This window comes from Anarhichas minor, unplaced genomic scaffold, assembly GCF_050575085.1.
Source record: "Anarhichas minor isolate MPS153535 unplaced genomic scaffold, ASM5057508v1 ptg000086l, whole genome shotgun sequence".
NCBI lineage: Eukaryota > Metazoa > Chordata > Actinopteri > Perciformes > Anarhichadidae > Anarhichas > Anarhichas minor.
Window position 1 is genome coordinate 1,547,140 of NW_027466532.1, and position 14,958 is coordinate 1,562,097.

Below are 14,958 nucleotides of genomic sequence, written 5' to 3' on the forward strand. Positions count from 1 at the left end.
CATTTCAAATATTACCTTTGGGGCCTCCATTTCACAGTCAGGACCGACCACTCTGCCTTAGTGTGGCTCATGTCTTTCAGAGAGCCAGAAGGCCAGCTGGCACGCTGGATTGAGGAGCTGCAGGCGTATGATTTCACTGTGGTCCACAGACCAGGGGCACGCCACGGAAACGCAGACGCACTTTCACACCGTCCCTGCAGCACTGATGGCTGCAGCTACTGTGAGAAAAGAGAGGCGCAGGAAGAAGAGAGGCTGCAACCTGATGTGAAATGTGCTGCAGTGGGACCGGAGGGCACGCCAGCAGGCCACGGACTGACAGCTGTGGACGCAACAGAGTGGGGGTGCAGACAGGAAGAGGATGTCGACATAAGGCCAGTGCTCACTTGGGTGGGAGCCCGGCAGCGACCAGCTTGGGGAGAGGTTGCCTTGTGTTCTCGAGCCACAAAAGGACTCTGGTCAATTTTTCAAGCCCTGCGCCTGCAGGATGGTGTGTTGCAGAGGGGGTGGAAAGTGCCAGCGACGGGAGAGACACAGTGGCAGGTGGTGGTGCCCAGGGCTCTGAGAGAGACAGTGCTCCAGGCGATGCATGGAGCTCCAGGATCTGGTCATTTCGGGGTTACTAAGACCCTCCGCCGCCTCCGCCAGGGGTTTTACTGGGGCCAACATAGGCGGGATGTGGAGGACTACTGCCGCTGCTGTGACAGCTGCACTGCACGGAAAGGCCCTGCGGACAGATCTCATGCCCAGCTCCAACAGTTTCCAGCTGGGTGTCCCATGGAGAGGGTGGGGATTGATGTTCTCGGACCTTTTCCCCACTCAGAGAGAGGTAACCGTTACATCCTCACTGCCATGGACTATTTTACTAAGTGGCCTGAAGCTTACTGCCTGCCAAACCAGGAGGCGGAGACTATAGTTGATGCTCTGGTGGGGGGGATGTTCAGCAGATTCGGGGCCCCTGAAGTCATCCACACAGACCAGGGCAGAAACTTTGAGTCCCGTGTCTTTGCTGCCATGTGTGACAAACTGGGCTCCCACAAGACCCGCACCACACCCCTTCATCCACAAAGCGATGGACTGGTCGAGAGATTTAACCGCACTCTGGCGCAGCAGCTGGCCATAGTGACAGCTAAACACCAACGTGACTGGGACGACCATGTACCTCTGGTGCTGATGGCTTACAGGTCTGCTGTACAGGACTCCACTTCCTGCTCTCCTGCCCTTCTCATGCTAGGCAGAGAAATTCGGACACCAGCTGAGATGATGGTGGGGAAACCCCCTGACGCACCTGCAGGTCCCCCGGGGCTCGACTATGCTAGGAAACTCCAGGACCGCTTGGAGTCTGCCCACGAGTTTGCGAGGAACCAGCTGCGCAGTGCAGGTGCAAGGCAAAAGAGGAACTACGACGTGCACATCAGAGGACGACATTTCGAAGTCGAGGAGCTGGTCTGGGTGTATAGCCCACAAAGGAAGAAGGGCAGGTGCCCAAAGCTAGATAGTGAGTGGGTGGGACCCTGCCGAGTCCTGGAGAGACTTGGTGAGGTAGTGTACAGGGTCCAGCTGCCACCACGAGGAAGGAAAGTCGCCCTGCACAGAGACAGGCTGGCCCCCTACCGGGGCACAGCCATCCCACCAGGACAAGAGCTTGGGACACGGGGAACCCTGGACTCTGCCCGGACTACCCCCCAAACCCTTTCCAATAACCCCAGTGTCTCCCCCGGCCCTTCACAGACTGGACTTGGTGTCCTTGGCCCAGCCCTTTCTTCCCTGTCCCCTGCCCATGGGCCCAGCGTCCCCTCGACCCCTTCCCCTTCTCCCCAAGGCCAACGGCGGCCTCAGAGGAACCGAAGGCCCCCTGGCCACCTGAGAGACTTTGTTTGCCCCCTCGGGGGCGAGGGACTTTGTGGGGGGAGGGTAGTGTAACGGACTGAAGACATATAATGTTAACCTGTTATGTTAGGTGTTATGGTGTTTACAGAAAGTGTTCTAAGATGTTATATAAGATTGGTTCTTGCATTTACGGAGGTCAGTGAAGGCCTCATGCCTGGTGGGATGTTGTGTTTTGTGTACCTGGACGACGAGAGTTAGTCTATGACCGGGAGCAGATGATTAAAGATGTTACAGAACGTTAACAGTGTTGACTGTTTGTTGGCGTAGGCTACGGCCCACAGTAGCCTGTGTACTGTCCGCAAATAAAGGACCACAAGAAAATAACGTCTCGTAGCTTTCCTGAGTAAGGGTCGCTACAATATGATGATGGACAATGTTCCCCGATGTCTTAAACCCTATGGCAAAGGAATACAAGCCTGTTTTAGGAACATTTACACAACAAACGTCTTGACAAAATGGTCATTACCACCCGATAAACCACTATCAATAGATATGCAAACAAACGAAACTGAGCAATGGTGAAGAACTGCCTCAAAACTTCAAAGCAGCCCCAATGAGCAACAACAGGAAAACATTATATTGGTAACTTCACTCAACACATGTTTGACCAGTTGGCAGAGGCGAAGCTCACAGTAAATGCATGCCCAAGTCTTGGCAGTTTAGCAGTTTCCACGGCCTGCCACTAAAAAAGAGCTCATGAGATTCCTTGGATTGGTAGGGTATTGACGTTATTTCTGTAAGATTTTTTCTTCTGTTGTGGCGCCTCTTACTGACTTGCTGAAGGCCAGGGCTCAATTTGTGTGGTCAACCGAGTGCTTGGAAGCTTTTGGTAATGTTAAGTCTCTTTTGTGTTCAGCACTAGTGCTGGCTGCTCCCCGTTTTGACCATCCTTTTATGTTGCAGGAGGATGCTAGCCATGTAGGTGTTGATTCAGGAAGATGAGCAGGGAGATGACAGAGCAGTCAGTTTCTTTTCTAAGAAATTCAACTGGCATCAATTAAATGACTCTGTTGTTGAGAAGGAAGCCCTTGTCTTGATCTGGGCCCTGCAGCATTTCGCAATCTATGTGGGGTCTGGGTGGCCCTGCGATGCCCTAACCAGAGGTTGTTTAGATGGTCTCTGTTCCTGCAATCTCACGATCTGGACATTCAACACATTAAAGGCTGTGACAATGTGGTTGCAGATGCACTCACGCAAGCTCCACTTTGAGTAGTTGAAACATATCCTGTTATTTCCTCTCTCAATGCATTCCTTTAAAAATTGCTCTAGGCTGAGTGGCTGCTGTGGGAATGGCAGGTTGTGAGGGTGGTAAGTTTTGATATAACATTTATTTTGCTGGTTAGTTTTTTTAGTTTTGTTGTGGTGATGGAGATCCTGTGGGAGCTACGTCTTTTGGGGCGGTTGTATGTTGTTGTATGATGATGCAATGTTGTGTCACCATACAATAATGCATACACACTTTCCACTCGTGCACTCACCTACACTGCTGAAATGACTGACTCCACACACCATTGTTAGTAGCTTTCCTCTTATGTTGCCTTTAAGTTAATACATCATTTGTTAATAATCTCCCTCTTTTGTCATGGCTGTGGGCCTGGTTTGTGACAACTATAAATAGGTAATTCTCTGTAATGTAACACCCATAATGCAGACATACAGTGGGGAAAAAAGTATTTAGTCAGCCACCAATTGTGCAAGTTCTCCCACTTAAAAAGACGAGAGATGCCTGTAATTTTCATCATAGGTACACTTCAACTATGAGAGACAGAATGGGGGGAAAGAATCCAGGAAATCACATTGTAGGAGTTTTAATGAATTAATTGGTAAATTCCTCATTAAAATAAGTATTTGGTCACCTACAAACAAGCAAGATTTCTGGCTCTCACAGACCTGTAACTTCTTCTTTAAGAGGCTCCTCTGTCCTCCACTCGTTACCTGTATTAATGGCACCTGTTTGAACTCGTTATCAGTATAAAAGACACCTGTCCACAACCTCAAACAGTCACACTCCAAACTCCACTATGGCCAAGACCAAAGAGCTGTCAAAGGACACCAGAAACAAAATTGTAGACCTGCACCAGGCTGGGAAGACTGAATCTGCAATAGGTAAGCAGCTTGGTGTGAAGAAATCAACTGTGGGAGCAATTATTAGAAAATGGAAGACATACAAGACCACTTATAGTCTCCCTCGATCTGGGGCTCCATGCAAGATCTCACCCCGTGGGGTCAAAATGATCACAAGAACGGTGAACAAAAATCCCAGAACCACACGGGGGGACCTAGTGAATGACCTGCAGAGACCTGGGACCAAAGTAACAAAGGCTACCATCAGTAACACACTACGCCGCCAGGGACTCAAATCCTGCAGTGCCAGACGTGTCCCCCTGCTTAAGCCAGTACATGTCCAGGCCCGTCTGAAGTTTGCTAGAGAGCATTTGGATGATCCAGAAGAGGATTGGGAGAATGTCATATGGTCAGATGAAACCAAAATAGAACTTTTTGGTAAAAACTCAACTCGTCGTGTTTGGAGGAGAAAGAATGCAGAGTTGCATCCAAAGAACACCATACCTACTGTGAAGCATGGGGGTGGAAACATCATGCTTTGGGGCTGTTTTTCTGCAAGGGGACCAGGACGACTGATCCGTGTAAAGGAAAGAATGAATGGGGCCATGTATCGTGAGATTTTGAGTGGAAACCTCCTTCCATCAGCAAGGGCATTGAAGATGAAACGTGGCTGGGTCTTTCAGCATGACAATGATCCCAAACACACCGCCCGGGCAACGAAGGAGTGGCTTCGTAAGAAGCATGTCAAGGTACTGGAGTGGCCTAGCCAGTCTCCAGATCTCAACCCCATAGAAAATCTGTGGAGGGAGTTGAAAGTCCGTGTTGCCCAGCGACAGCCCCAAAACATCACTGCTCTAGAGGAGATCTGCATGGAGGAATGGGCCAAAATACCAGCAACAGTGTGTGAAAAGCTTGTGAAGACTTACAGAAAACGTTTGACCTCTGTCATTGCCAACAAAGGGTATATAACAAAGTATTGAGATGAACTTTTGTTATTGACCAAATACTTATTTTCCACCATAATTTGCAAATAAATTCTTTAAAAATCAGACAATGTGATTTTCTGGATTTTTTTTTTCTCATTTTGTCTCTCATAGTTGAGGTAAACCTATGATGAAAATTACAGGCCTCTCTCATCTTTTTAAGTGGGAGAACTTGCACAATTGGTGGCTGACTAAATACTTTTTTTCCCCACTGTATGTATGTATCAGTGATATTCTTCAGTGTTCCTGAGGTTTGAAGATTTCCCAGTTGTAAAATATAATGCAATTTGCCTCATGAATGCAAATGTTGGGCTTATGAGTGATCAGTGGGAGACCATATCACATCCACAACACTGGAATTTTTCCAATGATACACTACAACCTGACTATATTTTGTCTAATTAGATTTGTGTGAGGTTTATTATTCCTGTTATCACCTATCATTTATTGGTGTTTTTCCATTATAAAAGATTCACACCTGTGCTACCTGTACTTCCTGACCCACAACCCGTGCAGACTGGAATCCAATGCAGTACTTCCCAGTACATTGGCTACAACGTCTTCAAAGAGTTGGCAGCATTCACAAATCAAAGAGCTGCAAACTAAAATGACAATTCTTTTCACACTAAAATGGCCGTGTGATCCACTACAGTGGACATGCTGTTTTAACCTAAAATATTTCCAGCTGATAGATCTCTATAAGTTTATCACCACCAAAACTTTTTTATTTAATTTGAATCAATGTTTCGTATTTTAATTTCATATTTTTTTGTTTACAGTAGTTTATTTTATATTTCACCTCTGCAGAATGTTAATATAATATCAATAATATCTTTATGATATATATATCATAAATGACGTAATAATAAAGTTGCTTTTACTGGCTACATCTGGTAGCAGTTGTTAAGAAAGAGACAGAGGACATGTGACAAGTTGAAAAAAACACCACTGCCATGAAAAGTGACATTATGAAATAAACTTGACATGAAATAAAGATGTCATTGTTGACTAAAATCAGATAGTTTTAAATGTAATTTGAAAAAGAAATGCCTATAATGATACCAATACAGTTAAAATATGAATATGAATATGAAAAGCTCCACATGAGGGTGCTCTGTGATAAAGAAAAGTGTTCAAGTGCTGCTGCTCAGCAAAAAGCTAAAATAAAAAGGCAATAATAATCACAGAACTTTTCGTCTCATGAAGTACGGCTTTGATCAATATGTATTTTATAGAACTTATTCTGCAATATGGTTGACAATTGTACATTTATTTCTACCAATCTTTTTCAGGTTCAGACTTACTCCAGAGAGTGACCGTGACAGCCGTACAGCTAGAGAATGAATCATGCTGGGGAACCACTGTGATAGATCTCTGCAGTGTAATTTTCACATTGTCTGAAGCGGTAACGTAACTCTCATCGATATGGAGCCCAGTGAGTGGTCTGGTCACTATGTTCCACAGGAGAGAAAACCTGCACTTGCCCTCATCACCGGGATCCAACTGTTATCAGCAGCGCCTCAACCCTCTGTTCTGTCCTGCACGTTTCCAAAGACATTAAAAAGAACAAAAACTCAGGTCAGTTTAGGTTGCTTTACTTCAACACCTGTGCGGTTGGTTGCTGCCATCAGGTGAAATGCTTCACTGGTATATTACCGGAGTCTAATTGATCTCTATTATCTCCATAATGTAACTGGACAGAACAGTGTGTCAATAACTTTGTCATAACCCACAGTGACGTCTCCTTCTTGCTGCCTGACAAATGCATTTAGACAACAATAGTTAATGGGTGAATCACAGCCATATTTCCTGCATGAATCACTTCCCTCCTCTCTCAACAATATATGTGTATTTGACAGCAAGTTAGAAGCATTACATGAAATTAGCTTCCGTCTGTCCATTCATTTTCTATTCGTGATTATTCAGCAATGCTTTTGGTGAGAGATGTGGTTTAAATGATGAACATTGTAAAGATTCAAGAATACACGTGTTGAGCATTGAGGCTTCATTATCAGCCTTCTCTTCTTTACTTTTTTATATGTACTAACTTGACTTAATTTAGAAACACTAGCAATGTGACCACAAAGTCCGTCCACCACTTTGTTCCAGAATGAAATATCTCAACAAATGTTGGATGGATTGTCATGAATTTTTCTACATACATTTATGGTTCCCAGAGAATGTATCCTAATGACTTTGGTGATCCCATGACCTTTCATCCAGAGCCCCCATGAGGTGTTACGTAAATTGCCATTGTAACAACAAAAGATCAAATGGAGTTCCCGTCATACAGAGAAGAATTCCGAATACACAAAGACAATATCAAAGGCAAACAAAGCTGAAGCGATATAGTATTACATTTTCTTCTACTAGTTGGAAGCCAATCACCATCAGTTGAAATACAAATTTGTGACAATGACTTGCCCCTTAACTTGACAATTCTGGATTTACAATGGCACAATACCCAATGGTGCAGGCATGCAAAAAAAACTGAATTCTACATCTGAAAAAAAGAGTTTATTTATTTATTTATTTGTTAGCACTTTAGTAACTCATCTTTTAGGGCTTAAATGTTACACGGTGTATAATGGACTCTATAGAATTCTTTACACAGTTGACAAGCAGCCCATTTGTGACTTCAAACAGAGAAATACATACACACACAGCTGAACTGTGACTAATGCAAAATCATACATATGCAATCTATTTGGTTGTGTTCCCAGCTGGAGATCAAACTATAATCCAACCTGTGTCCCAGGAAACTGTCCGACTACCCTGAAGGGAAAACGACACAAAAAAGGAACAGGATTTGTTATAAACAAACTGGTCATGTAGTGTGTGCATATTTATTTCATGTTAGTAGCCTCTGGAGGCTGCAGTGTTCATTACATCCCACAATAAAAACAACATACTGATGAATTTATAATCTCAATCTCATGCCTGTGTGTTAATTACAGGGTTGGAGTCAAGGCATGATTAGCCTAGCTTAGCATAAAGACGCAGGGGGAAACAACAAGCCTGGTTCTGTCCAGAGTTCAAAAATAGACGTACCAACCCCTCACTGATTAACATGTTGTTTCTGTTTTTAACATGTATATAAAAATAAATTAGATTAAAAAAGATTAAATTAGTTTTAGGGAGAGTTACATGATGTGAACAACTTCTTGATGAAAAACAGGAGAGAATTTCAACGGAATTGTAAGGAAAGGTCAGGACAATATCAGAATGTCAGATAACCAAAAATCCTCTGGGGACCAATAATAACCAGAGTTCTATAACTGCATGTAGAGTCAATCATACAAAGATTTCTTATTTTTGGTATGGTATCTTGTGAAAAGTTATTCATCTCTTATCTTTGATGAAAAATATTTAGCCAATACATGTTTTATAGTAAATAATCCATTGACATTTGCAAATCTGACTTCCAAAATATGACCACCTACCCAGCACAAGCCATTGACCCCTATGCTTCAGTATCCTTCATCTAAATCATAATTGGATTGTCATGCTGCAGTCTTACCTCTTCCATTGTTGCATCCCAGACCGCTAGCATTTCCTATTCGATCCATCCTGGCTCCAAAGCAGCCAGAGGCCCGTTTCCTGGCGGTCAGCAGCAGGTCCTGCAGACGGCTCCTCTGACTCTGGGTTCTGCTGTGACCCTCGGCTGGTAATTGGGATTTATCTGATATCAAGGGTTCTTGGTCCACCTCCTGGTCCAAGTTCCATCCCCTGCTGGCCTGGCTGTTCACAGGCTGCTGTTTTGTCCCATCGTAATCAGCTTCATCCTCCTCCTCCTGTGCTGCATCAGCCAGAGTCTCCTCAAAGCGCTCCAGTAAAGACTGGTGTGGAGAGTTGAAAATGGGTTTACACTCAAAACTCAAACTGGTTACATTCATACTGGTTATGTTATAGTTGACAAAGGAAACACATGCTGATAGGAAACAGTAAGCCTTCTAGTGAACCTGTGGCTAAGGATTGGCCAGAACTTGGTCTCGGGTGATGTTTGTGGTGGTAATGTTAAAGGTGTTGCTAAAGGCTGCTAGAAAAGGAATGGTTTGGAAAAAAAAGTAGAAGTTAATAGTTTAAAGGTTTAAACTAGGCTTGCAAGCAAGTACAATGCGGTCCAAGCACCCTGACGCGATTCAGACCTTGAGGTTGACCGACTCGAGGAGATAAGAGTATCGCTGAGTAGGGCTTTAACAGCTACTTTAATACACATTGTCGGCTCGGGCAGGTTCAAAAGTGCCTGGAACTGATCCCGTCTTGGACCACATGGATTGTTGAGTTTGTGCCTGCACCAAACATATTCTCAATAAATCATTTTGTACCACATTTATAACTGAAAAGAAACAATGATTCATACACATCTAAGCCTAACTTCACTTATAACTTCACATAACACATTTGAATGCTTTAATCCACTTGAACTATACGTAGCTATTGTAGTGCAGCATACATACGTATGTAATGTATTGTCACACAGGTATGTGCTAAACACCACCTGTGTGTATAACATTGCTCATATGGAATGAACCACATATGCATACTGTTGAGTAAGGTTATGTTCCATACCCAAATTTTTGAATTGAGACGTCCATATTCCTGGAACATAAAGAAAAACCTGTATGTCCCAGTTGCTCTATATAATATGGTATATGGTGATGATGGAGTAACATATCTACTGGTTTTATGTGCATTTTCAATTTTTGCACGATAAAAAAACTGAGTTGAAACAGCATAAATTTGAGCAAAAGTCCAAATATTGCAAAAACATTTTTCATTTGGCTCAGGTGGAATTGTTGGTGTATTGAAAAAAATGTGACTAACAGCAATGGAAACAGACTTAACAGATAATTTGTGACGTACATGAAGTGTCCTCGTTACTTAAGAGACAAAAAAATGCTGCAGATAAAACATCAGCCCTTCCTCATATTAATAGCCTACATAAAACAAACACTCTTTCTCGTTGTGTCAGAGGACTCTTCTTCTGCAATGGTTTAATGGCACTGATTAGAGAACTAGTGCCACCTGCAGTTTATCTCTGTGTGGCCAACTCCTGATTTTCAAATAACAGTAAGGGATGGAAACAGCGAAACATTTTAGGAAATATTCTTGTTATCCAGGGTTAGGGAATTTATTCTAATAATTACAAAAGAAAACATGAGTGCTGCCAGCCCTCTTCCTGACTATATGATTAGTATTATTACTACTTGTTGTTGTTATTAATGTTATCATTAACATAGGTACTGCTAGTGGTGGTGGTAGTAGCTCTAGTTATGTTAACATTAGTGCATTTCGGGTTTTTTTCTTTTCCCATGCCTTTCCTAAGTTTGCTGCCCCCCCCCCCCCCCTCTTCTATACACAGATACACCAACATCCAATCAACACAACACCAAACAACTGACACCACCTTGTTATCTTCTCTGACTAAGCTTCCCTCGTGTTGTTTCTGACTTTTGTCTTGTAATAAAATTACAAAAAAATTACAAGACAAATTTGTCATGACGTCAGTGTCCTCAGTAGGAGCTACGGCCCTGCAGTCTGAGGCAGAAATCTCAAAACCTGGACAGGTAAAACCCAAACTATCTGCGTCATCATAAACCACTAAAGTTAAGTAAGAAAATGTTGTTGTTTTTTATAAGATGTAAAAGTGTGGAGTTTTTGGACACATTGTGGATAAACACAACAGTCCCGACCACTCCTGTAGAACATTCTCACCTTTGACAGTCTCTGTCTGCAGTCTTCACACAAACAGGTATGATGACTAAAGGTGTGCGGTGGTTTCTTACCTTGATCTGAGCCAGCTCACTGGTAGAAGAGGACCTTCCCAGTATGTGGCTGCTAACCAGTGTGTGCTGACACAGCAGGGCCAGAAGGCCCCACAGGACCGCAGTCCTCATGTTATCCTTCTGCTGCTACTACTGCTACAACAGTTTGCACTGCACGATTTTATATACATGCCAATACACTCACCACGCAACAGATCGTCAGTGTCAGTGGCTCATCGTTTTGTAGATCGCCTCAAGTGCATTCTGACACCTCAGCATGATAAGGCAGCTGGTCAGATGTCCCTTTAAGTGGTGCTTGGTGGTAGGTGTTGTGTGTGTGTGTGTGTGTGTGTGTGTGTGTGTGTGTGTGTGTGTGTGTGTGTGTGTGTGTGTGTGTGTGTGTGTGTGTGTGTGTGTGTGTGTGTGTGTGTGTGTGTGTACAGTATATGTGTCTGTGTATCATCACGCTTACCAGCCAGCAGTGGCATGACCTCAGGAGCAATCTTGGAGCTCTGAGCTCAGACATGGTGTGTATTGACAGGAATGCAGCATTCACCATGCAAATACTTAACACTGTCTACACTCCTCAGTCTGAAAAATACCATAGTAGGTTAAAACTGCTGCTCCTGCTAGGCTACGTGGAGGCAACATGGTTTAGATTAGGAGAGGAAGGAACCAATGTCATCATCAATTTAAGACATTTACGGTACATAATATTGTTGATCTTCTAGCTAATGAAATGTCTGTTTGGTTTGGAGTTATGGTTCAGTCTGTGAGGAAGGATAAGAAGGTTTAGCTGAATGTAAAATTGCATATCAGTTATTCTTAATTGAATGCTGGCAGTACATCAGAACATTACTGTGCTGTTTCTACACAACCCAGAAAAGAAGAATTAGGAGTAGACAATGTCAAATATTGAAACAATTGTTTGACATTTCGTAAAATAAGCTACTTCTCTTTCTTAATAAGACTGAGATGAAAAGGTGAATACAGGGTCACCATATGTTCCCAAGGTCCTCTTTATAAGAGATTGGTAAATGCTATCATAGCTGTACAAATTGAGAAAAGAATTGAGGAAGACAGAGTTGGTTGATGATTTTTTTTTTTTATCCATTTAGCCACTGCTCAGACATTGATGTCTAAAGTCAAGAAAACTGTCTTGCCTGCAGATTTGAGGGCGTACATTAGATTCCAAGGAGTAAAACATCAATAGGCAATAAGCTGTGGGTGGGTGATTTCAACGTAACTGCCCCTGAGAAACATACACTGTAGGGCTGTAACAATACACGTATTCGTATTGAACCGTTTGGTATGAGGCTTACGGTTCGGTACGCATTACGAACCGAACAATACGTTTGAATAATACTATTGCGTTTGGAAAATGCAGAAGCTTAAATTATGCGCTCAATATGGCAAACCACTCGACGTAACAGACAACGTGCTGTCTGACACTCTACCACGTAACACACAACATACTGTCTGACACTCCCACCACGTAACAGACAACATACTGTCTGACACTCTACCATGTAACAGACAACACACTGTCTGACACTCTACCACGTAACAAACAACATACTGTCTGACACTCTACCACGTAACAAACAACATACTGTCTGACACTCTACCACGTAACAGACAACGTGCTGTCTGACACTACCATGTAAAATACAACATACTGTCTGACACTCTACCATGTAACAGAAAACATACTGTCTGACACTCCCACCACGTAACAGACAACATACTGTCTGACACTCTACCACGTAACAAACAACATGCTGTCTGACATTCTACCACGTAACAGACAACGTGCTGTCTGACACTCTAACACGTAACAGACAACATACTGTCTGACACTCTAACACGTAACAGACAACATACTATCTGACACTCCCACCACGTAACAGACAACATACTATCTGACACTCCCACCACGTAACAGACAACATACTGTCTGACACTCTACCATGTAACAGACAACGTGCTGTCTGACACTCTACCACGTAACAGACAACATACTGTCTGACACTCCCACCACGTAACAAACAACGTGCTGTCTGACATTCTACCACGTAACAGACAACGTGCTGTCTGACACTCTACCATGTAACAGACAACATACTGTCTGATACTCTAACACGTAACAGACAACATACTATTTGACACTCCCACCACGTAACAGACAACGTGCTGTCTGACACTACCATGTAAAATACAACATACTGTCTGACACTCTACCACGTAACAGAAAACATACTGTCTGATACTCTAACACGTAACAGACAACATACTATCTGACACTCCCACCACGTAACAGACAACATACTGTCTGACACTCTACCACGTAACAAACAACGTGCTGTCTGACACTCTACCACGTAACAGACAACATACTGTCTGACACTCCCACCACGTAACATACAACGTGCTGTCTGACACTCCCACCACGTAACAGACAACATGCTGTCTGACACTCTACCACGTAACAAACAACGTGCTGTCTGACATTCTACCACGTAACAGACAACGTGCTGTCTGACACTCTACCACGTAACTGACAACGTGCTGTCTGACACTCTACCACGTAACAGACAACACACTGTCTGACACTCTACCACGTAACAGACAACATACTGTCTGACACTCTACCACGTAACATACAACGTGCTGTCTGACACTCTACCACGTAACAGACAACGTGATGTCTGACACTCTACCACAGAAGAAAAACATTCTACTCTGGTGAGGCACATGTGTCCTGGGAGGCGCGCTACGCTAAACTAGCTTAGCAGGAAAACCAAAAGCAGTACACACTCTCTCCGCAGCGTTTAGGTAGCTGTTCCCTACTGATTCAAACAGGGCCAACGCAATCGCCACGGCGATTGTTAAATTCATAGCAGTGGATATGAGACCCTACTCTGGAGTGGAAGACCAGGCTGTACGAACATGCTTAATGCTATTGAGCCCCGTGACACTACTCATTCACGAGCCCATTTCTCCAGACCATAATTCTTGCTTTGTTAAAGAAAACAAAAGCCCAAACAGAGAATCAAATGTCCGAAGCTCCCGCTGTTCCTCTGACAACAGACAGCCGGATGTCACGGACTACACAAATCTACCTGACTGTAACGACACATTACCTCACTACTGAATGGAGATGAAGAGCCATGTTCTTCAGACGTGCCTCCTTGAGAGTGTCACCAGCGAGGATTTGGCATTTCTGCTTTTTTGCCGTATTGAAAACATACCGAACCGTGGCACTACTGTATCGTATTGAACCGAACCGAGAATTTTCTGAACCGTTACACCTTTAATACACTGAACATTGGACCCATGGAAAAAACATTGCTGGGAACATAAAACAGTTTGAAAGGTCTCCTAATGTGTCATATTGGGAGGGTATGGAGCTGGGGAACATAGGACCCTGTAGATATTGATACACTCCCATTGATACCACTCTCATGATATATTAAGTATGGAGCTAGAGCCACCAAGCAATTAGCTTAACAGCATAAAGACTTGCAGCGGCTAGTTTAGTTCCCTCAAATATTGAAATACACCTGCCAACACCTCTGAAGCTTACTGATTAACACGTGGTATTTAATTTGTCAAACATAAATGTAAAAACAATTTGTGGTTATAGTTACAAGCTGGATATTTTTCTTAGCGAACAGTGTCTGGAGAGCAAGGCTGAGCTAATCAATTTATGGCTGTAGTTTCATACTTAACACACAGACATGAGAGTGACAGAAATGTTCTCATCTTGCTCTCTGCAAGAAAAGTAATCCATGTTATTTCCCAAAAGGCTGAACTATATTTTACATTTTACAGCTCTCATAATAACAAGACAGTAAGTGGAGAAATGGATGAACTGACAATATCAACTCTCAGGCCACGTTTTTAGAGTTGTGGAAAGTTTGAACATCTGTAGTTCCAGGACCGCTGAGCAAACTCCATCTGCCGATAAAGATAATGTGATAAGGTTAAAAGCCCTGGAACAAACAAGTAAGTAGACCTTGAGTGGATATTGTTTTGTCAGCTGTCATTTTTACTTATATATATACATTCACAGTGTCTTAGTCAGGGGAAACAGTTTAATATATATGTTCTCATTGATTCAGATATCTTGCAATAAACTGCTATTTCTCTGTCCCCTGTGGAGTTAGCCGATGCTAGCCTGCATTAAGACAACAACACTGGTAGCTGCAGTTCTTAACTCAAGGTCCACTTACTAGATTTCTCCTTGAGTATTC

The 14,958-nt window shown here is 43.2% G+C and overlaps 1 protein-coding gene across 1 annotated transcript; it reads right to left on the reverse strand.

Annotated features, from left to right (window-relative positions):
- Positions 1 to 7,704: 7,704 nt before the first annotated feature.
- Positions 7,705 to 10,834, reverse strand: nppa (natriuretic peptide A). The gene is made up of 3 exons (XM_076081693.1): positions 10,724 to 10,834; positions 8,455 to 8,773; positions 7,705 to 7,709 (listed from the first exon to the last, which is right to left on the reverse strand). The coding sequence occupies exons 1-3, from the start codon at positions 10,832 to 10,834 to the stop codon at positions 7,705 to 7,707; spliced, it is 435 nt and encodes a 144-aa protein (XP_075937808.1).
- Positions 10,835 to 14,958: the final 4,124 nt, after the last annotated feature.

What these genes read in the sequence shown, in the direction of transcription:
- nppa (XM_076081693.1), bottom strand. Translation starts at nt 10,834, where the DNA reads ATGAGGACTGCGGTCCTGTGGGGCCTTCTGGCCCTGCTGTGTCAGCAC. An exon ending in GTGAGCTGGCTCAGATCAAG is followed by an intron (nt 8,774 to 10,723) that starts GTAAGAAACCAC and finishes TCTCCACACCAG; the next exon opens with TCTTTACTGGAGCGCTTTGA.